We start from the raw sequence: 20143 nt of genomic DNA on the forward strand, positions 1-20143 counted from the left end.
ATACCGTTACAAGAAAGAAGTCCGGGCACGGCCCAATATTTATTGAGCCCATTAGGTTTATGATTAATTGATTATGGTAACTGAGATAAGGTAAATTATGACCTTGTTACATTAGCGACTTTTAGGATTTTTTTCAATTTTTTCCTTATTTGAATTTTCGAGGCGAATCGAAAAAATAAAAAAGTGAGGGGTTAAACTAAAAAATGCGAAAAAAATTCAAATAAGGACAAAATTGAAAAAAGTCCAAAAAATTGCTAATGGAATGGGGTCTAAGTCCCGTTTCGCTAATTTTTATTATTATTTAAGTATTTATTTTTTACTTTTTAAAAAAGATCATCTTTTCACAATATATTATTTTTCACTCATTCCCCCTAGCGGACTGGGGCCTTGGTCTACAAAACTACCTCAAAAGCCCAAATGTTTTTCTTGGAACTAGGCTGGAGTTGGAAGGAATTAGAACAAATTTGTTGTGCCGGCCCGTAAAGCGCTTCGTTTTTTAAATAAATAAAGAAGGTTAAAAGTCCAAAGATAATACATATAAGTATTAAATGGGAGTGCACACGTTTTGGATTGGTCCAGTTCTCTAAAAAATAAGTAATCGGACCATTTCAAACGGTTTAAAAAAATTGAAAATCAGAATCTAACCAATATATGCATGAAACCTAACCAGAACCAATCCGTAAGACCGGTCTAGTTTTGGTTCTGTTCCGATTCTATCAAATAAGCATCCAAATACTTATTCACAAAATATGAACTTATAAAATTAAAAAAATAGGAAGATAATGTGTGGAATAGGAAATGAATGAAGAAAATAAAAACTTTCCTAACAAATAAGATTTCATCTCTAAATAAATTAAGAGTAGCAAGGAAAAGATTAACCTACCAAATTCAAATACATATTTAATTACACACACAGGTATTTCTATATTTATCTTGGTTTTAAACGGTCCGGTTCAGTTCTAACCACGGTTCATTAATTGAGAACCAATAACCGAACCAAAATTGACGGTTCTTATTTTTTTAGAACCATAACCTGACCGTAGAACCGGACCAAATAGGACGGTTTGGTCCAAATCGGATCGGTTTTTGCGATTCAGACGGTTTTCTTGAACACCCTAAATACTATTAAATGTGTTTTCAGTCAGCAATTGCATAGGTGTTTGGGTGAATGAAATTACCCTTATGTCCCTTATTCAAAAAAAAATTGTGTTTTCAGAATAAGGCTCCGTTCCGGAAACGAAAAAAACCCCTTATTTTTTAAGAAGGTAATTTCAAGTTAAAAAATTATGAATTTATTAAAATCTAAAAATATGTAATATGGATCTTATTTGAAAGATCTCATCAAGGTCTTTTATACGATGCAAAAAAAAATTAAAAATTTATTTTTCATTTATATTATTTTTGAGTTTGAAAATGTAAAATAAGCTGTTTATTTTTTAAGAAGGTTTTTGGAACGGAGACTAACGGCCCTGTTCTAGAAACCTTCTTAAAAAATAAGCAGCTTATTTCACATTTTCAAACTCAAAAATAATATAAATAAAAATAATTTTTTAATTTTTTTTGCATCGTATAAAAGATCTCAATGAGATGTTTCAAACAAGATCCATATTGCATATTTTTAGATTTCAACAAGCCCATAATTTTTGAGCATGAAATTGCCTTCTTAAAAAATAAGGGGTTTTTTTTTCTGTTCTGGAACGGGGCCTAACTACTTATCTAACATCCAAAATCTTTAAATTAACGTTGCAATAGTCAATTAGTCATTATAGAATTCAAACAAAAGTCTTTTGCCTATTCCTACTTTGCATATGGGAATAAAAAACGTACAATTACGAGATATCTGGCTTTACGTGCTTTTATTGAACCTGTCCTTGCCTATTTTTTCAATTCCTAGTAGGATTGAAAAGACCATGAGAGACAACAATAATGTGACTTCATATTATTTCATTTCTAATTTAGTACTCCATTGTAAATTCCGGAGAAGAATTAAAAGTTTTATTTCCCACCATAAAAGCATCCGAACGGAAAATTAATTTATTTGGCTTTACTTTTTGTTATCCCTTTGGTACTTTTTTTTTGGGTTATTTTCTCTTAATTTTATTATATTCAGGCCAAAATTTTTTATTAGTCGTTCGTCAAGAGATTTGGCAACTTATTATATAAAAATAAAGGAATTTGATTTTTGCGCTCAATTTTTTACTGATGGCATTTCACTTTGTTCATGAAGTTACTCCACTTTGTTCATGAACTACGAGTAACTTCACGTTAAAAGTGGAGTGAGAAAATCAGTTTCCAAAAATAAACTAGGTAAAAAATTCGACTCTTCTCTTGTTAAATTTTTATCAAATTTTTATACCTTTTTGATTTATCTAGTCAAACTGAACTGAACGATAAATCCACTAAATTTGGCTCAAATGCAGTAATACTCAACTCAAGGGAAACTACAACACGGGCACCGGGTGAAGAAAAAGTGCAAAAAGTGATCCACCTTTGCCGTTCCGAATTATTTTAGACGAGACTCCCCACCCGTATTTTATTTGACCCAAGTCTTGAACCAATTGAAAAAAGATACCGTAGTAAGCAAAAAAGTGTATCCACATATAATAATGCTATGTACATTCTTACAAATCATTGAATCAATCTTCCACCACAAATCTCTCATATATGTGTCAGTTTTATGGATCCCGCGTCCCTGCAGTGAGTTTCCCTGGCTGTCAATTGCAGCCCCTCAAAACAACGTCGTTTTGAGAGCGTTTTGAGAATCACACGTGAGCCCCTCAGGCTCTGACCCAGCCCCACTCCATTCTCTCTCTCTCTCTCTCTCTCTCCAACACCCCTTTGTCATTTTCTGTGTTCTTCTCCAACTTTTCTTCCTCCACCTCACACTTCAACACCATGAAATTTTTTCCGTCTGCTCCAAAGAGGTACATGAGCAACAAATATTACCAAAGAAGAACCAGAACAATCTGCGTAATCAAATTAAACAGTTGATTTGAAGACAAATTACAGATCTAAGTAATGAAAGAAGAAGATAAAAAAAAAAAGTAAAGAAAGAAGATCTGACTTCTGAGTAATAGATTTGTATGGATTCAATAAGGAACACAAGACTTCATGGACATAAGACGGGTTCTCTCTCCTTTCACACTTACAAGAATCGAATGTTTTCCTTCTCAAATGAAGTTCTTAGACTCATTTTTTCATGTGAGTTACTGATTCAGAATAAATTTCCCTGGTAAAATCCTTTTGCATGATGAAAAAACTAAATCAGAGATAAGGGAAACGATTTTTCATTATGTAGTACTCCATTAGTGTATTTGTAGTACTCCATTAGTGTATTTTCCATTAGTCCTTGGAGAAGAAAACGAAGAGGAGAGAGAGAATAGGCGGGGTGTGAGAGAGAGAGAGAGAGGAGAGGGTGGGGCTGGGAGGGCTCACGTGTTGTTTAGCTGTGATTCTCAAATTGCCCCCAAATGCCCTCAAAACGACGTCGTTTTGAGGGGCTGCAATTGACAGTGAGTTTCCCTCACTGCAGGGACGCGGGATCCCAGTTTTATACATTTAGGCCCCGTTCTAGAAATCTTTTTAAAAAATAAACAGCTTATTTCACATTTTCAAACTCAAAAATAATATAAATAAAAAAAAATTTAAAAATCTTTTTAAAAAATAAACAGCTTATTTCACATTTTCAAACTCAAAAATAATATAAATAAAAAAAATTTAAATTTTTTTTGCACCGTATTAAAAATCTTGATGAGATCTATCAAACAAGATCCATATAGGTAGGAAAATTATTTGCGTAAACATATTACTTTTAAGCTTGAAATTGCCTTCTTAAAAAATAAGTACTTATTTTATGTTCCGAAACGAGGCCTTACTCCCCCTGTTCTATTTTGTTTGTCCGTATTAGTTTTCCATCGTTTATATGTTTCAATACGAATCTCTAAAAATATGCAATATGAATCTTGTTTTAAACAGTAATTCTCAATTAAGTCCATAACGCAAAAAGTTTTCCAATATTATGAAAAACATTATAGATTAGGACATATAAGCATTTTAAGAACAATACGAATAACAAAAATGCACAAACAAAATAGAACAAAAAGAGAATTAATATTGACACTCCTCAAATTGCTAACCACACCCCAAATTGAGAATCACTTCCAGTATTAAATGAACCTCACACGTACATGAGAAAAGTGTAGTCTAAGGCCATCCACAGTGGTATAATTAAAAAAGGATAACCAAAAGTTGACACATCAGCTTTTGATTATTCAATTAAGATGTTGCTAAGTTTACCAATGTTGAGCTTCACAATGGTCACTTTTAATTCATAACCAAAATAAGGGGTTCACTATAATTTCACACACTCTCTCTCCCCCTCTATTTTTCGCCATTCACTTCCCTCCATTTACTGTTTTTTTTTTGAGAAAAATATATCGATTTCTTCTTTTAATTTTGGGAAAAAATCGGTGATTTTCTTCCCTCATATTATAAATTTTTTTTGGGGAAAAAAAATAGAAACGAGAAAGAAGAGTGAAATACCTTAATCCGGCGACGATGAGTTGATTAATTGTAGATGATCGAGAGATATGAGTTTCAGTTTTGGAGGGAAGAAAGAGAGATAATTCGTGGGTAAAGTGAAGAAGATATAGAGTTGGCGAAGAAAAGAAGAAGAAAATATCAGTTGAAACACGTGTGTATACGAATTTTGGAACTAGCTAACTTATGTGATGTGGAGTTCACAAATTTTAATTATTGAAAAATGTTGCTAATTTTGGTTATTCAAAAGCTCAAAATTTGATTATTTCTAAGGATATTGTTAAGTTTGATTATACCATTATGAACTATTTTTTGCATCAACATTATTAATTTTAATAATAATTAACTTTTACTTATACCATCGTAAATTGCCTAAGAAGTTGTCGGTTGAAGCGTTAGTAGATAGATACTACTCCTATTGTACCCGCACGCGTTTTTTCTTTGGAAGTAAAGCGGTTGTGTATGAGCGGAAGCAAATAATATTCCAAAATTTAGGCTCCCGAGGCAACAATTATTCAAATCGCAAAAAAGCCAGCGAAATTGACAGTGAGAATTGGGGTCTGGCTTCTTGATCATTCGTCGGTGGTGGTAATAATCATTGCGACCTGTTCCTTGATTTGAAATTGAACCAATTCCAGCCCAGAGGGACAAACAGCCTCAACTGTTTAGATAGAGAGAGAGAGAGAGAGAGAGAGAGAGAGATAGGGGTTTAGGGTTTCTACTTTCTTGGATCGGTCTCTGAGAGAGAGAGAGAGAGAAGAGGGGGAGAGAGAAGTAGGATAGAGAGCGTTAGGGTTTGTGAAGATGACGGAGGTACGCCTCCACATATACGACGTGACGAACAGCGATTCAGACAAGACCAACAACACCATTGTTCAGATCAACAAGATCTTTAAAGACGGTATCGGCCTCGGTGGCATCTTCCACAGCGCCGTTCAGGTCCCCCACCCTCTCTCTCTCTCTCTCTCTCTCTCTCTCTCTCTCTCTCTCTCGATATATATATATATATATATATATATATATATATATATGTGTGTGTGTGTGTGTGTGTGTGTGTGTGTGTGTCTGAATCTGAATGTTTAGAATCTTGAATTCTTTGATTAGATGTTAGATCTAGCGCCTTAGTTTCGGTAATTGGTCAGATTTTGCCTTCCGCCACTCATGCTGGTCTGTTTTGAGTGAATCTAGTGGAATGACAACTCATTCTAGTTCAATGACAACTTAGACGTCTTATTATTTTGGTTCTTCTTCTTTGCAAATTTGATGTTTTTGATCTGCATTTTTTTTTTTTTGTGTGCGTACTCGGTGCGTTTACGCTATATTGTAAGACTGCAGGCTAATGGCAATAGTGGAGTGGTTTATGCTAAATGGTATTTTAGTTGATGTATGTGCTGAGAATGACCTGTCTAGAAATCCGTGGTAGGGTGGACTTTAGTCAATTTAGTTTAGCAGAAACTCGTTTTGGAGCCTTCCTCTTAAATTGGAGATTGAAAGATTTGGAACGTGGGAGCATTGCTCATGTTTTCGGGTGCTAGTGTTTTATAAGTAGCCATAGCTTCTTCTGATTTACAAACGAATGGCGGGGAGTATCAATGCTTTGATCTTGTTGAAGCACTAAGTGGAAAAAAGGGAAAAAGATCAGTTTAGCGTATGGTTGAAGTTGTGAGGGAACGAAAAGTGTATTGAGGGAACGAAAAGTGTATATCAGTTCATCATCAAGTTGCTATTTGCATTTATAGGGAGGTTTGGAAATAGATTTCAGTTGAACTTTTTTCTCTAGGTTAGTAATTTCAGTGGGAAGATAACAGGTCGGAGATGTGGTTTGAATACTTATGGATATTATAGGGGACGATCTAGTTAACTATCCATCTTCAATTGTTTGCTGCACGAGTTTGAAATATCCTATGAAATTTCAGGGGTCTTTTAAATGGCATTCCACTGTGAGCTTTGCTCTTAACGAAATTAATTGTGTATCTGATGCAATTTGAGATCTATGAAAATACCTTGGGGTTTGTAAGCACTGTTTATCAAGCTGTCTTAAGTTAGGGGCTTTTTCTCAGAAGTTTAGGATATAGATATGTTCAGGTGAGCACCAGTTTTGTCCCCATCTTATTTCAGTCAAAATGAACTGTTCTGTGGATTAGGTTAGTATTTTGTGATGACTGACTAGTCACAGCTTCTAAATTCAATAAAGGAGTCATTTGTTGATGCTTTTTTTGCTGCTGTGCTGTACTGTGCCTTATCCACAATTTTATTGTTCAAAATGGTTGGTGAAGCACAGCAAGGATGGTCTTTCGAATGGAATAGCCATTTTTAGATTCTCGGTGTTTGGGGGCTGCTGTTTGGAGGGGAGGGTCAGGGGTGTGTAGGTTGGTAACTTGTTTTGCAAGAGGATGATCTTGTGACCTACTAAGGTTATTAAAAAATTCTCAAAAGGGGGCATATTATGTTGGAGAAGTTGAGTACAGAAGTTGGCGAGAGTAAGACAGTTATGCACTTTGCTTCGGAGAGCTCTATAGGCAGAGAGGGTTTTGAAGCATAGAAGGAAATGCATATAGAAGTACTCATGGGCGTAAATTGTACTGGTATACATGCCCATATGCATGTTAATTACATGTGATTTTCCACACTAGGGTGGTTGTTAGTAACTGGTAAGCTATCCATTTGGGTCAATAAAGAATTGATGATCCTTTTGCCTATTGATGTGCTGTTATTGTTATATATTGGTAGTACTGTGATTTTGTCCATCTGGCAATATTTAGATGGAATGTGTGATTGATGGCAGGTTTATGGGGATGAGGAATGGTCATTTGGGTACTGTGAACAGGGTACTGGAGTTTTTAGTTGCCCGCCTTCAAAGAATCCAATGTATACATATCGAGAATGCATTGTTCTTGGGACAACAGACTTTTCAATATACAAGGTCAATCAGATCCTGAGGGAACTAAGTAGGGAGTGGCCTGGATGCTCATATGACTTGTTATCGAAAAACTGCAATCACTTCTGTGATGAATTCTGTGAAAAGCTTGGTGTGTCTAAACTTCCTGGTAACGTGCATCTCTCCCTCCCTCTCTCTCTCTCTTTCTCTCTCTCTCTCAATGTCTAGATGTCCCTATTTGGAGGTTTTTGTTTCTTCCCGTGCGAAAATAGCCGTCTCATACAAAGCAGGTGCTGAGACATGCCATACCAAGTGGAGATAGGAATAGTCTTTCCAGAAACCCTCCTCTTTTTTTATCAAACAGAAATCCTCCGTTCATTCAATGGCCTCAAATATTTTGTGCATTTTAGTTTCATTAGAAGTTTCTGTTTGTACTAAGCACCCTGAATTACTGACATGTACTTGACGAGTTTGTAGTCAAGTATAAATCAGGTCCTACTGTCCCACTATAATGCTGGAGTAGTATTGATGTCTTCCAACTTTACGAGATCCAGGTATCATGTTACAAATGGCGTTTTGTTACTTGTAATGTGGAATTAGATTCAAACTGATCAGTAATCTGGCTTTTTAGATGGACAGTTTCTAGCAATTTCTAATACGCGTTTTGGATATTAGAGTACTTCGGACAAGTCTGCGTCATTGCGGTGGACGGCATCATAACTTTCATATTATGAGTCCGAAATGAACTCAAGAACGAGAAAACTTCTGCAGTTTTACAGATAGCTGTCGCCGGTCATAGTTCTGGTTGTATTATGACTGCTACCCCGGTGGTTTAGTCCCTTGTCATTGGTCAATTGGGAAAAAGTTGTGCGTTTTGTGGACACTTCTATGGTTGGTTTTAGAAATATAGACTGTGTTCTTATTAGCTTCTGTGACAGGTTGGGTTAACCGGTTTGCCAATGCGGGAGATACTGCAGCGGAAATAGTAGGAAACACAGCATTTCGGGTGAGATTGTCATGCTCTTCCTCTGGCTATAATACCTCTAAGCCACACACGCATGCTTTCATCAAATGGAATTTCTACTGTAATATACACTATGGAATTTGCCAAAAACTACTACAGCTATTGTTTAATTTTAGCTTTTTTGTCTGGTGGGTGTTGTATGTTTATTTTTTTTGGTTTTTGGCAGCTGAGACAAGCTAAAACAGAGATAGTATCAGCCGGCAAAGTGGCTTACCGGTTCCTTGCCGGTGTTGCTTCCAACTCACCTGAGTCCCCAGGCAATACCAACAGAGGTGCTCCTAGATTCCAAGGTACTTGGTTTAAAAACCTTATCTCTAATGGTGCCAAACCGTCTAGTAGTTCAGAACTGGAAAACGAGGAGGCGTCCGTTAATCGATCGCAAAAGCGGCAAGATGCAGAAATCCCATTGCGACATAACTCCAGGGATGATATTTGAGGAGGTATATCCCTGGAGAATCTTTGTCATTGTACTAGCTGCACATTGATCGTTGTGAATTGTGTAAAATGTCAAGTTCTTTCAGATGTGATACTCTTGTTTCTGTCCAAAAATCTTATTGCATTGAAGAGATAGCCTGTGTATCTTCAGTTCTCGTTCTTCTGGATGTATTTCTTGTAAAATTTAAGCAGTTTTCGATTGCCGTTTTCCTAGCAAGTCCATCCTGGTAGGGTGATCATATTTTGGATGCCATGTGAGTTGTCATTCTTGTATTGGTAAAAAACATGACAGGTGTGGTTCATTTTACAAATGCATTAAAGACAATTCACATGATATCTAAAACATGGTTACTAAATGTGGCCCCCATGGTATTATTGCTAAAAAAAAATAGCGAACATTGCATTTTTTAGCAGAAATTGTGGGCAATCAACATACAACTTCATTTTAGTGCTATACTTAAGGTCCAAGGTTATGCTACGTTTTGATTTTGCATTTGGAAAGCATTTGGAAAGCGCAAGGATAGAAGAGGAAAAACATCAAGAACAAATGAAATAAAGAAATAAATTTTCTTCGGCTGGATAAAGAAAAATGTAGGAAAAACTGAATACCTTTTCTTCAATTTGTATGAGCTTGAATGCACAGTTTATGCAACACAACCAACCATCAATAACCTCAAAAATGCAACACAAAACTGTGGGCCAATCCAATCACTAATTGGTTGCACACGTCCGCAATCATTAGCACACAAGCATAAATAAGTTAGATATTGGAGGAAATCACTCCGCGTAGAGAAAACAAAGAGAGAACTCATCGATGATTAGAAGCTATGAAAACAATCAGGCCAATGACATACTACAAAGCTTTAAGAAATACCCAAACAAACCATGAAAACTAAAAACCATGTGATCAGACCGTTTCAGGATACAAGCATCGAATGCAATTCGAGGAACACTCTTGTGCACAGGAAATATATACAGCACATTATGCCAATATGAACAAGATGAAAATGATACAAGGCTACATAACTGTAAAACTGAGGCAGCTCGTCTTAACCAGCAAGATTCTGTTAAAACTTATATGGGTCAGCAATTGCATCTTCTGCAATTTGGAGTGACGCAACAGCCTGTGCCGCAATATGACCTGCACATATTTCTGTAGTCTCCCAACCTCTCTCATCAGAATATGGCGTGTAAAGATCCCCCAAGAAGGGCCCAGATGAGACAGACAAGTCATTGTTTCCCCACTCATTCCACGTGCATCCAGATCCATCAGCACTAGAAACCCACCTAATTCCTTTGAAGGAATGTTCCGAGAGGTCCTCACGAGGAAGGACCACTTGCCTTCCACCCATGAAGAAGTCGATTTTGCCAGCACAAGCCCAAGGTCTGAACCCCTCATCCTTATTCAGCATTATCTCGCATGAATCGCACGAGTCCTCACCTAGTAAGACATGCAGAGCAACTGCCTCAGCTATTGCAGCACCCTCCTCATCAAGCCTCTGTTGTTCTTCTTTCTTCTTTTGTTTCTTCTTTTCTAGCTCAGTACGGATGGCTGCTGAAGTAGCCAGGGCTTTCTCCAACCGCCTCTTTTTCTTCTCAGCCTGTTTGAGGCGATCTAACTCATCCTTTACTTGTGTCTTCTTTGGTCTTCGAACACCTGGTGGCACTTTGGCACTTTCCATGTGTCCACTAACACTACAAGTATCAACTTATCTATGAACTGGGTTTATTTGCTTTCGACTTCTTTCTCTTCAGGTTAATTTCTCTAAGATGTATGCATATCTCTATAATCTATTCTCTAATTATATTGCACTTTCCTTTACCTGGTTACTAAATTAATCCTAGTTAATTGAAAACTTGGAAATGGGTACAAGGTCGATATATAAAACTACACCCACTCAGGTCTGAAGGAGTACCTCATCTTACGAATAATGCACTCCCAAACAGAAACAACAGGAGAAAGCAGGAGAGAAAAATGGTATGCACTCACAAGCCCATCTCTCGGTACCATTCTTCCTAACTTCCCGCATCCCTTGCACTTTCCCATGTTTGAACCCCACTACAACAAACAAGCTAATTTTGAAATCCGAAGCTCAAAGTACAGTTCTGATAACTTACATGGCCTTCCCCCTGCAGTAAAAATTGGGATTAATGTCTAAGACATTAATAAGCTCAAATACAATATATAGTTTCTAGTGCAACACATGAAATAAGCTCTGCAACCAAATACAATCTATAGTTTCTAGCTAAATCCAACACAACGTTATGCTGAGTTATACCCCTTACTCAGCCTCCATCGAGATATAGAACTGACTGATCATAACCCTAAAGTCAAAGGGTCATGAAACTCGCCACGTATATTTAAAGAAACCATTTTGAGTGATTCACGGAACTTTCATTAGGGTCTTCACAAACATATCTGATCCGAACTACAGAGAGAGGCAACAAAACTCAAATCTTCAATATGAAAGGTCAGCAACTTGGAATTACTCTTGGTGTAAGAATAGATAAATCCATGAATCATAACTCACATTTCAGAATTTGATTAAAAGGAAAAAGAAAGAATAAACACTCTTCAGGGATCCAGACAGACCAAATGATAACCTCAACACGGTGTTATGGAATAGAAAAAATGCAACGGACACAAACGTCCTGCACAGATCCGTATACACACATGTCCGGAACCATGTGATGTGTATGGGCCCCATGTTTAATGTGAGGAACCTATGTACATCGGACGGTTCTAGACACATTTTTGTCCGAATTTGTGCACAAACTCTATGTCAGCAGCATTGCTCCATGTAAAATTGAGTGCAATCTCAAGAATTCTCTGAGTAGAAGAACAGAAGGCAAAGGCCCCAAATTAAAAGAGTAAACCCGAATTACTCCGAAGCGACAAAATCACAGGAAACCTAAAATTTATTACTTCCTCCATATATTCCACTCATGTAACTAGGAATTCAAAATTTTTAGCATGTGATCCAAAAACCCTGACTCAAAGACTGAAGATAAAAGTAGAATACACAGTAATTGGCCGTAGTTCCAAACACCAACTGAAAAAAGACCACACAAATTTCACAGATACAAGGAAAGTTGCACAATTTCCTAAATTAACATAACCCCGGCTAATTATCGAGTATTACGGATTAATTAACACTAGATCGAAACATCAATTAGGCATAATTCAAAGAAACCACCAAACAAACATCAATTCAACAGAAAATGAAAAATAAGTGGCAAAAGATATGAAATTATCGGACCTTCAGTATAGCGTAGATGCGGTAGAGAGCGAAAGGCCTCAATATCTTCACACGGAGAGCTCAATTGTAGAGAGAGAGCGAGTGAGTGTTTGGATCTGCAGCGAACCTAGTATTTCTAGAGAGAGAGAGAGAGAGAGAGAGGATATAACTGATCACATGAGATTGGCGGTGAGAGGAGGAGACGGGACCAGCACAAAACTTTAGAATATATCTCCGGACACAATTTTGTCCGAAAATCGAACGATTCCGGATACAGTTTTGTTTTAATTCCGTCTGATGCACGACGGTTCCAGATAAAATTGTGTCTGGGAAGATGTGAACGTTATAGTTCCGTTCGATGCACGGTGATTTCAGTTGTGTCCGGAGTTATGTTTTTCAATGGATAAAACGTCATTTCAAGAGTACGCTGGTGGACACGTGGCAGTCGATTAGTAGTACTACTTCGATCGTGGTCTAAAAATGAATCTCTCTCTGACTTTTCAGTTTTCGGATTGGTTAAAGGGCGACGTGGGAACTGGGACGGCGATCGAAGAGTGTAAAAGGGCGTTGTTTGATTTGATGGAAACCGTCGGATTAGTTGGATAAGGGTTATAAGCGGTTCAGATGTGAGATCTCATACCGTATGGCGGTTGGATCAAAGGCTGGGATTTGCCGACCCCTACGGAAAGGTGCACATGAGTGAATGTTCCGAATCTGGATAAGTGTCAGTGGGTGGAGCCGTGGAGGGTTGACGTCAACTTTAGACATCACCCGATCCATATATACAGTACTATTCCTCCTGTCTCAGTTTATTTGTTTAATTTTAACATACGTGTTCTTCTAAAAATTATCTATATATATGTATATATTTATATAATTTTGAAAACATCGTATTATATAGACCTAATCGAAATCTATTAAATAAGATTCATATTGTATATACAAAATATTGGAGTATATACCGTAACAAATGAACAATTTTGTAAAAGGTCTCAAATAGTAAAAATGACACAAATCGGGCTGTAGGGAGTAAGTATCTTGAATTTACTTTCTTGCTTTTTTTTTCAAAATATTTTTTCACACATCCAAGAGCAACATTGTATATTCATGTAGATAAAGCCAAAAAAAGAATGAAAATTAGTATTTTCCTAGTTGAAACTCTAATATAAAGACAAAAAAAGAGTGAAGATTAGTATTTTCCTAGTTGAAACTTATTAGAGGTTGAATGCTTGTGTAGCGTTAATTGGTCCTGTAAGTTACGATAGCATTGACGGTTAAGTCACAGTAAACAGATCAATATTGCTCCATGAACTCGAACTTAAGCCCTCTCTCACGAGCAAAGTTAGGCTCCCTCCGTGAGCGCTTGGGCTAAAGTCCTCCGTCAAAAGTAAAATGATAGTCAGATCACTCTAAAGAGTCGATCTTTCTTCGTCATCTCGACTTGAAAACCGTTATACCACTGTTGAATCAATTACTCTGGTTGAAAGACAAATAACTTAACACTACTACATGTTTGGATACTTGTCTATATCCGACTGACGTAAAGATATGATGATATAGGAACTCAACAAAGTTGTGGTAGAGGGTTTTTTTTTCCCCCAATTGTGACGAAAATTAGATAATTGCAGAGAGAGAGAGAGAGAGAGAGAGAGAGAGAGAGAGAGAGAGAGAGAGAGAGAATTTGTCACATTGTTAGAAGAATCTACACTATCTTAATTCCAACTAGCCTATCAATAACGGTATCAGCCTTTCTGTAGGAGTTGACTCATAACTTCACTGGCTACTAGACTTAAGTTCAACTGCAAAACCGTTGAGCAAATTACCCCCTGTTGCCATGCTTGACAAAATGTTGGTTAGACTATTTTGAATTTTGTTCCCAAAGACCATTAACTGAGATAATGGTGTGCCGTTTAGAAAAAGAAAACTGAGATAATGGTGTAACGTTGTTCTATCGTGATCTTGATCGGGTATCCACTCTCCAAAGAATGCGATGGTGATCCTTTACTAGTAAGGAAATAAAAATTTTAATCGGCGCTTGGCAAATTTCCAGCATTCCCAAACGAATCACAATCTCCTCGCCATGAAATTGAGACCTTGAATATTTATGCAGCATATCAAATAAAATATCAGGCAAAGAGAACATCGAAAATCAGATTTGTTTGAGTAAATTGAACTCAAAACTATGGCAGTATTCTGCGTTACATACTATCTTTCAACGGTTCTAGTAATGTTCTCTCTAGAAATCTCAGTAGAAATAAATTTAAAAATTGCTGTTGAAAAAGCTTACCTCACCGCTCGGTCATCTCACCTGTGGACCTCAACTTTTATAATTGTGCCGAAATATGAGCGCTGCCCCCATTACCTTTAGACATGAATAGGTAACTTCGCTTGCAGTTGCTGTCACTACCATTTTGATGACAGTCACCGTATAATCTGAATCTCCAAAATGCAAGAACCAGTGCAAGACCCTGCAATGACTTATATTGCCTGTCAATATCTGCACCTTGGAAATACTGGTTTGATGCTCCTTTTCCAAATTTTCAACAGTTCGGTGCTCATGAGTTGAGTAGCTGCAGCCGAGGAACATGCTACGAGTCTGATTTCTGTAATCTTTGTTGCAGCTTCTGTAACAACTCACGGCCCACAGTTGTAATATCCCCTGATCAACGGAAAGCATGCAATTAAACCTTTTTTCGCTGATAGATTAGAAATGTTTAGATCATGAATACAGAACTTTCTACCTGCTCCAAGTGTTAAGATGAGGGTTTCACGATCGGGGTCGTTGGATATGTAAAGTGACAACTTCTCTACCACATCCACCTAAGAAACCAAGAGACAAAAAAAAACTAAACTAAAGGAGAAAGATATGCTACTCTATTTCCTAACCCAGGGAAAAATAAAGAAAAAAAACAGAAAACGGAGGAAAAAGAACCAATTTCTTTAATTAACTGGAAAAAGGTAGCTTACAGAAATTGAGAACTATATGTATACCAGAGAAGGGATGTATTCAGATGAAGGGTTGATTATAGCAGTGGCCAGATCCCTTCCGCTAATATTCCAACGATTCGTTTCTCTGGCACCATAAATCTAACATCATAAATCAAGATTTAGCAACCTCCAGTGGTTAACAAGTGAAAGGAATATGGAGCAAGGTACGTATACCTCTGTTACAACTACTAGATCTGCGTCGCTGAATGCATTGGCAAACTCTTTCTGTAGTGTTGCAAGACGACTGCAAATGTTTGTAGTTACTAATATTACTCATGAAATAATCGCTAAGAAAGTCTGTGTACTATTTCCATGCCAAACAAATGGGCACCTGTAGGTATGAGGCTGAAATACAACCACGAGTTCCTTATATTGGAACCCCTGCCGTGCTGCTTGAAGAACAGCACGGACTTCTGATGGATGGTGAGCATAGTCATCAAAAATATGGCATCCATGAACTTTGCCAATCATTTCAAAACGTCTAGATACACCTTTGAAATTGCTCAAGTGTAACCGCACAAAATCAACTGATTCAGTAATAGGCCTTTGGTCTCTAAATAGAGTAGCCACGGTGGCAACCACCTGCAGAATGAAACTGATGATGTAAAAATGAAGCACAACAAAGTGACGAAAACCCATTCTTTAAACATTAGACTAAAATACCACAAATCAACCATATTACGACACTTTAAGCATTAATTTGTAAAGATTTAGAGTATGAAGCAATGAGGGGGCAGCTTCTTACTGAGTCAACATAATTTTGCATAATTATGAAGCATAGGTGCTGCAAGATAGTTTCACAGGAACACATATAACCAATTTATAGAAGTATTTCACTCACCGCTAACGAGTTCAGGACATTATGAACCCCTGGCATCTGCAGGCTGATGTCTGACACCGGACAACCCCAGTGGCACTGCAGAGAACAATTTTTTAACATTCAGAAAAGTTGTGATTGTCTTAACTTAAATGAAAAGGGAATATACAGCCGAAAAAAGTGCAATGTGGGTGTAAAATAGAAAATCCAAAGCTGTATATATGGACATCTTCTAGAACACTACTATAACTGTTGGTCGAAGGCCTGACCGTCCGGTTGGACCTGACAATACAGGTCACGATCACCTCTAGTTCAGCTGTCTCAGCACATTTTGACTTGTCTAAAGTGGAATGTCAAAGAGTTGGAAAATGGTCGATTGGGTACAACAAATATACATAACCTATTGCAGATTTCCACAAAAGCTGCCTCTAACTTGAAGCTCCTCTTCTTAAATTGTAGTTTAAGGCTTTAAACATTGCACCAAGGAATGCCACTTGTCAACCTATTTTGAACTGGTAATCAATGTTTTTCAGGAACAATAAACAGTAATGTCAAGTTGCTTTACAGCCCACCCAAAATCTTTGCGAAAAAAGAAACATAAAAAGCTATGCTTGATATTGCGATGGGTCTACTGGGCAGATATATTAACTAACAATCACACCTACCAGCTGATAATCACTTCCACCTTGCGAGTTTGAATGTAATGCTGATGCATGCCACTCATTAATACTCGAAATTCCATAAGTTGTTACTCTGTACCTATCACTGCATGGCTCCAAGCTCGACTTCACACAGATTGAATTGTCTGGTCCAGTAATTCGTTTGTTGTGATCCAGCAGAGAACATGCTCCTACACTGCGTTTCCCCTCCCAAAGGACTTAAGTTGAATAGACTACAATAATGAGATTTGCTAAGGTAATGCGTACCTGTCCCCACATAAAACTAGATGTCCACCAGCCCTTATTTGCGTCAGGAACCTCTTGAAAATAGATATAACTGCCTCCTAGTTGAGACGGGCAAATGACTGCCAGTCAACTCCAGTCTGAGAGGCATAAGGAAATATACATCTTAACATCTGTACAAGAAGGGTATCATTCACCGACCTCATTTTCAAAGATATCTACATGCTCCCATTCTACATTTGTTACCACCGCGATATAAGGTAGCAATTCCAGGAAGCAACCATCATATTCATCAGCCTACATTGGACACTTTTGTGTAAATAAACTGTAAATCCTTCAGAGCAAAATCAAAGATATCAAACAAACATGACCATACTTAGTATACATGGAGAAAAAGTCAAATAGAGGACAACAAAAGTTAAAACTTCTAACGAGAACCAGTAGTCCCATTGACAAACATGATGTCCTCAAACATCATTAGCCTAAAGGCAGCACTGTGTTACTGTGTAAACATTCAGCTTTTGTTGTCTTGTTGTTTCAGGGTAAATAACGGAAATCTTTGTGATCACTTCATAGAAAGAAGATCTACCCCTACAGTCTATTAGGTACCAAATAGAAAGAGATAAATGACGGAAACAAGTACCTCCAATACAAAGTTGCGACCACTCCCACAAATGATATTTCCTCCAGCAAACTGAAACAGACCGTTTAGCAAACATCAAATTTCTGTTTGGGATAAAATCGTAACACTAAAATCGTGCTAATCAATTACCATTTACCATATGTTTAGAACAGTAAAAGTGTACGTGAACCGAATCCAACAAAATAATAAAAGTACATGAAAGTCGGAGAAATTTATAACAAAATTGGGGGAGAAAGTGGGAATTCATTTGAGTCTTAATTTCAACATGCATCCAGAGCTGTGCATTCTATTGTGTACCTGAGGCACATGAGCCCCAACCACAGCAGTAATATCATCTCCCATTGCCTTTAATACATATGCAAGCATGCTCGCTGTTGTACTCTTCCCTGAAAGAATTAACCAAGCGTAATTAAAGTTCTTGAAGAGTGAATGTATGAAGCAGGGCAGATCAACCATCGATGATATTCTACTATATATCTTTACCACTGTACTTGCACTAGTAACAACAAAGGATAGAATATTTAAGATAGCATAGTCTCGTTGTAGGATATACTGGTGAGTACATAAAAAACTTTTCTAAGTCCTACTTAAGCCAACAGAAAGATTAATACCGCTCATTGATATTTAATTAGAAGGTTATTTGAGGTACCCAACATCATGTAGTTTCCAAGCATGATGTTGGGTTACTTGGGTAGATGAATTCAGGAAAAATCCAAGCCTTTGAAACAGTTTGTAGGACTACCCAAAAATTCTTAGGAAATTGTCTAACCTCTTGTTTTTTATTCAGTTTTAACTTTAAACGGGAAGAGCCATTGGCGCTGAACTCTAAACATAAAAACTTGTTCTTATATTTGCCTATCACCAGTTAATACAAATTGTGAGCAAGGTGATTGGAAGAATAGACAGAACAACATTCACAGCACAGCACGTGGTGGAGACTGGAGACAAATAGTACAATGACAGAAGCTTATGCTAGTACTTACCGTGAGTTCCACTAATAGCAATGAGATTGTACTGCTCCGTCAACTTTGCCAACCAATAGTCTCGCTTGTAACTGTAAGAACAATGGGTAATACATATTTAGCAACTGCTCCATCATAGCAATACCATCACTGTGCTCACTGCATCTATACTCACACAGGGACTCCCACAGACTTGGCATACAAAATCTCCACATTATCTTGGGGAATGGCAGTTGACACAACAATGGCTTTTGGCAAGATCAACCCATTATGCTTTTGCATATTAGATACAGAATGGCCTACATATAACCATGCACCGGCCTCGTGTAATCCATCCATGAAGCTGCTCCACATAATGTCCGAACCACTCACCTCGTACCCCTGTGAAGATTCAAATTATTTTCCTTCACAATACACACACTTATCAAACTTTTGCCTTTGTTTTCACAGATTTGGATTTTAAAGGAAGGAATATGGTATTCTAATTCAACAAGAGCAGGTAAAATTCATAATTTGATAGTGTACATATGGGCTCAGCATTCAACTTGAGAGCTTATCGTGAATCCGTGATGGACTTAAAAGAAAGGGCTTTTTACACGAAATCCTTCATGCTTAACGATTGCAATTATACGAGGATCAATTTCTTCCACGTCACGTTCCATATTACCCACTAGTTTCGCAAGCCACTCATATAGCTAGACCTCTTGCATATGGGTTCAAATTGAACGTAAAATGCCTACATTTGAAATACACATCTTTCCAAACGTGCCTTACTGCTTCCAATTGGAATGTTTGTTACTTAGTCACAATTTAATATTCGAGAATATGTGAAATTGGAAAGAAGAAAGTTTTGGAAGGAAAACTAAATAAGACCTAGCGAAACATGAGAAAAGCATTAAAACGGGGTTTATACGTTATGACGGATTAATCAGTTTCAGAGGAAAGGACTACGTACTTGTTTGAGAGCGAGCATGGCAAGAGCAGACAACCCGCAGCCTCCGATGCCCACAAAATGAACCCAACACTTGTCTTCTCGATTGCTCGAGTCCACAATTGCTTGGCTTCGTCTGTCCATAGGCGTTGCACAGAGCGAGACTCTGCGGGCGTGCTCTTTCGAAGTTAGGGCAGGAATCCGAATGCGCTTGGTTATGAAGCTGGGTTTTTGGCGAGAAGTCGCCGGGAAATGCAGCGAAGTGGACGGAGATGCCGCCGCCGGCGATGGCATTTTACGGACTTGCTTGGGCCCATTGATCATCGTGTCTCAAACGGGGAACAACCTCACACCCACACCCACAAACCTGAGTTTAGGCTCCGTTTGGAATTTGTGGAAAGTAATTGAAAAAAAAAAAAAAATGTGAAGGAAGTGAATTCTTTTTTCTGATTTGGTTGGAGAAAGAAAACAAAAAGAAATTATGAGAAAAATATTTTTCTCTTGTTAGAGGAGATTAGAAAAAAAAAAAGTTTTTAAATATCTTTTCGGGAAATGATTTTGCCACACCATTTTTTGATAAATGCCACACCCTGCAAGTGTATTTTTGCACCAAAAAATACACTTGCAGGGTGTGATATTATAAAAAAGGGTGTGACAAAATCACTACCCATCTTTTCCTTATAATTGTGTAGAGGGTTTTCTCTTCCATTTTTCTCACTCATTCTCCTCTCCTGAGTTTAGCTTTCCTTATTTTCTTTAAAATAGAAACCGAACAACTATTAAGG

The 20143-nt window shown here is 37.5% G+C and overlaps 3 protein-coding genes across 8 annotated transcripts; 1 reads left to right on the forward strand and 2 right to left on the reverse strand.

The window, feature by feature from the left end:
* The first annotated feature begins 4927 nt into the window (after nucleotides 1-4927).
* LOC131319650 (deSI-like protein At4g17486) lies at nucleotides 4928-9079 on the forward strand. The gene is made up of 4 exons (XM_058350014.1): nucleotides 4928-5478; nucleotides 7325-7586; nucleotides 8356-8423; nucleotides 8608-9079. Exons 1-4 carry the CDS (start codon nucleotides 5344-5346, stop codon nucleotides 8875-8877), a joined length of 735 nt encoding a protein of 244 aa, XP_058205997.1. The 5' UTR covers nucleotides 4928-5343; the 3' UTR covers nucleotides 8878-9079.
* A 659-nt stretch (nucleotides 9080-9738) lies between these two features.
* On the reverse strand, nucleotides 9739-12477 carry LOC131319652 (uncharacterized). The gene is made up of 2 exons (XM_058350018.1): nucleotides 12137-12477; nucleotides 9739-11006 (listed from the first exon to the last, which is right to left on the reverse strand). Exon 2 carries the CDS (start codon nucleotides 10556-10558, stop codon nucleotides 9944-9946), a length of 615 nt encoding a protein of 204 aa, XP_058206001.1. The 5' UTR covers nucleotides 10559-11006; nucleotides 12137-12477; the 3' UTR covers nucleotides 9739-9943.
* Nucleotides 12478-14257: 1780 nt separating this feature from the next.
* Nucleotides 14258-19733, reverse strand: LOC131319651 (uncharacterized). Of its 6 annotated transcripts, none has more exons than XM_058350015.1 (14): nucleotides 19383-19732; nucleotides 18603-18808; nucleotides 18449-18519; nucleotides 17763-17851; nucleotides 17466-17516; nucleotides 17024-17119; nucleotides 16847-16923; nucleotides 16586-16775; nucleotides 15945-16019; nucleotides 15435-15685; nucleotides 15278-15347; nucleotides 15107-15202; nucleotides 14857-14935; nucleotides 14258-14774 (listed from the first exon to the last, which is right to left on the reverse strand). In XM_058350015.1, exons 1-14 carry the CDS (start codon nucleotides 19680-19682, stop codon nucleotides 14704-14706), a joined length of 1722 nt encoding a protein of 573 aa, XP_058205998.1. In that variant the 5' UTR covers nucleotides 19683-19732; the 3' UTR covers nucleotides 14258-14703. The 6 variants fall into 6 exon arrangements, 3 of the variants coding, with proteins under 3 accessions (XP_058205998.1, XP_058206000.1, XP_058205999.1); XM_058350017.1 differs by having other exon boundaries at nucleotides 18603-18831; nucleotides 19383-19517; XR_009198011.1 differs by having other exon boundaries at nucleotides 14713-14774; nucleotides 15083-15202; nucleotides 19383-19733.
* Between the last annotated feature and the right edge of the window lie 410 nt (nucleotides 19734-20143).

Source organism: Rhododendron vialii, chromosome 3a (assembly GCF_030253575.1).
Source record: "Rhododendron vialii isolate Sample 1 chromosome 3a, ASM3025357v1".
NCBI classification, from domain to species: Eukaryota; Viridiplantae; Streptophyta; class Magnoliopsida; order Ericales; family Ericaceae; genus Rhododendron; species Rhododendron vialii.

What these genes read in the sequence shown, in the direction of transcription:
- LOC131319651 (XM_058350015.1), bottom strand. Translation starts at nt 19,682, where the DNA reads ATGATCAATGGGCCCAAGCAAGTCCGTAAAATGCCATCGCCGGCGGCG. An exon ending in GTCGCAACTTTGTATTGGAG is followed by an intron (nt 17,120 to 17,465) that starts GTACTTGTTTCC and finishes TGTCCAATGTAG; the next exon opens with GCTGATGAATATGATGGTTG. An exon ending in CTAGTTTTATGTGGGGACAG is followed by an intron (nt 16,776 to 16,846) that starts GTACGCATTACC and finishes GGGGAAACGCAG; the next exon opens with TGTAGGAGCATGTTCTCTGC.
- LOC131319652 (XM_058350018.1), bottom strand. Translation starts at nt 10,558, where the DNA reads ATGGAAAGTGCCAAAGTGCCACCAGGTGTTCGAAGACCAAAGAAGACA.
- LOC131319650 (XM_058350014.1), top strand. Translation starts at nt 5,344, where the DNA reads ATGACGGAGGTACGCCTCCACATATACGACGTGACGAACAGCGATTCA. An exon ending in TGGTGTGTCTAAACTTCCTG is followed by an intron (nt 7,587 to 8,355) that starts GTAACGTGCATC and finishes CTTCTGTGACAG; the next exon opens with GTTGGGTTAACCGGTTTGCC. An exon ending in TAGGAAACACAGCATTTCGG is followed by an intron (nt 8,424 to 8,607) that starts GTGAGATTGTCA and finishes GGTTTTTGGCAG; the next exon opens with CTGAGACAAGCTAAAACAGA.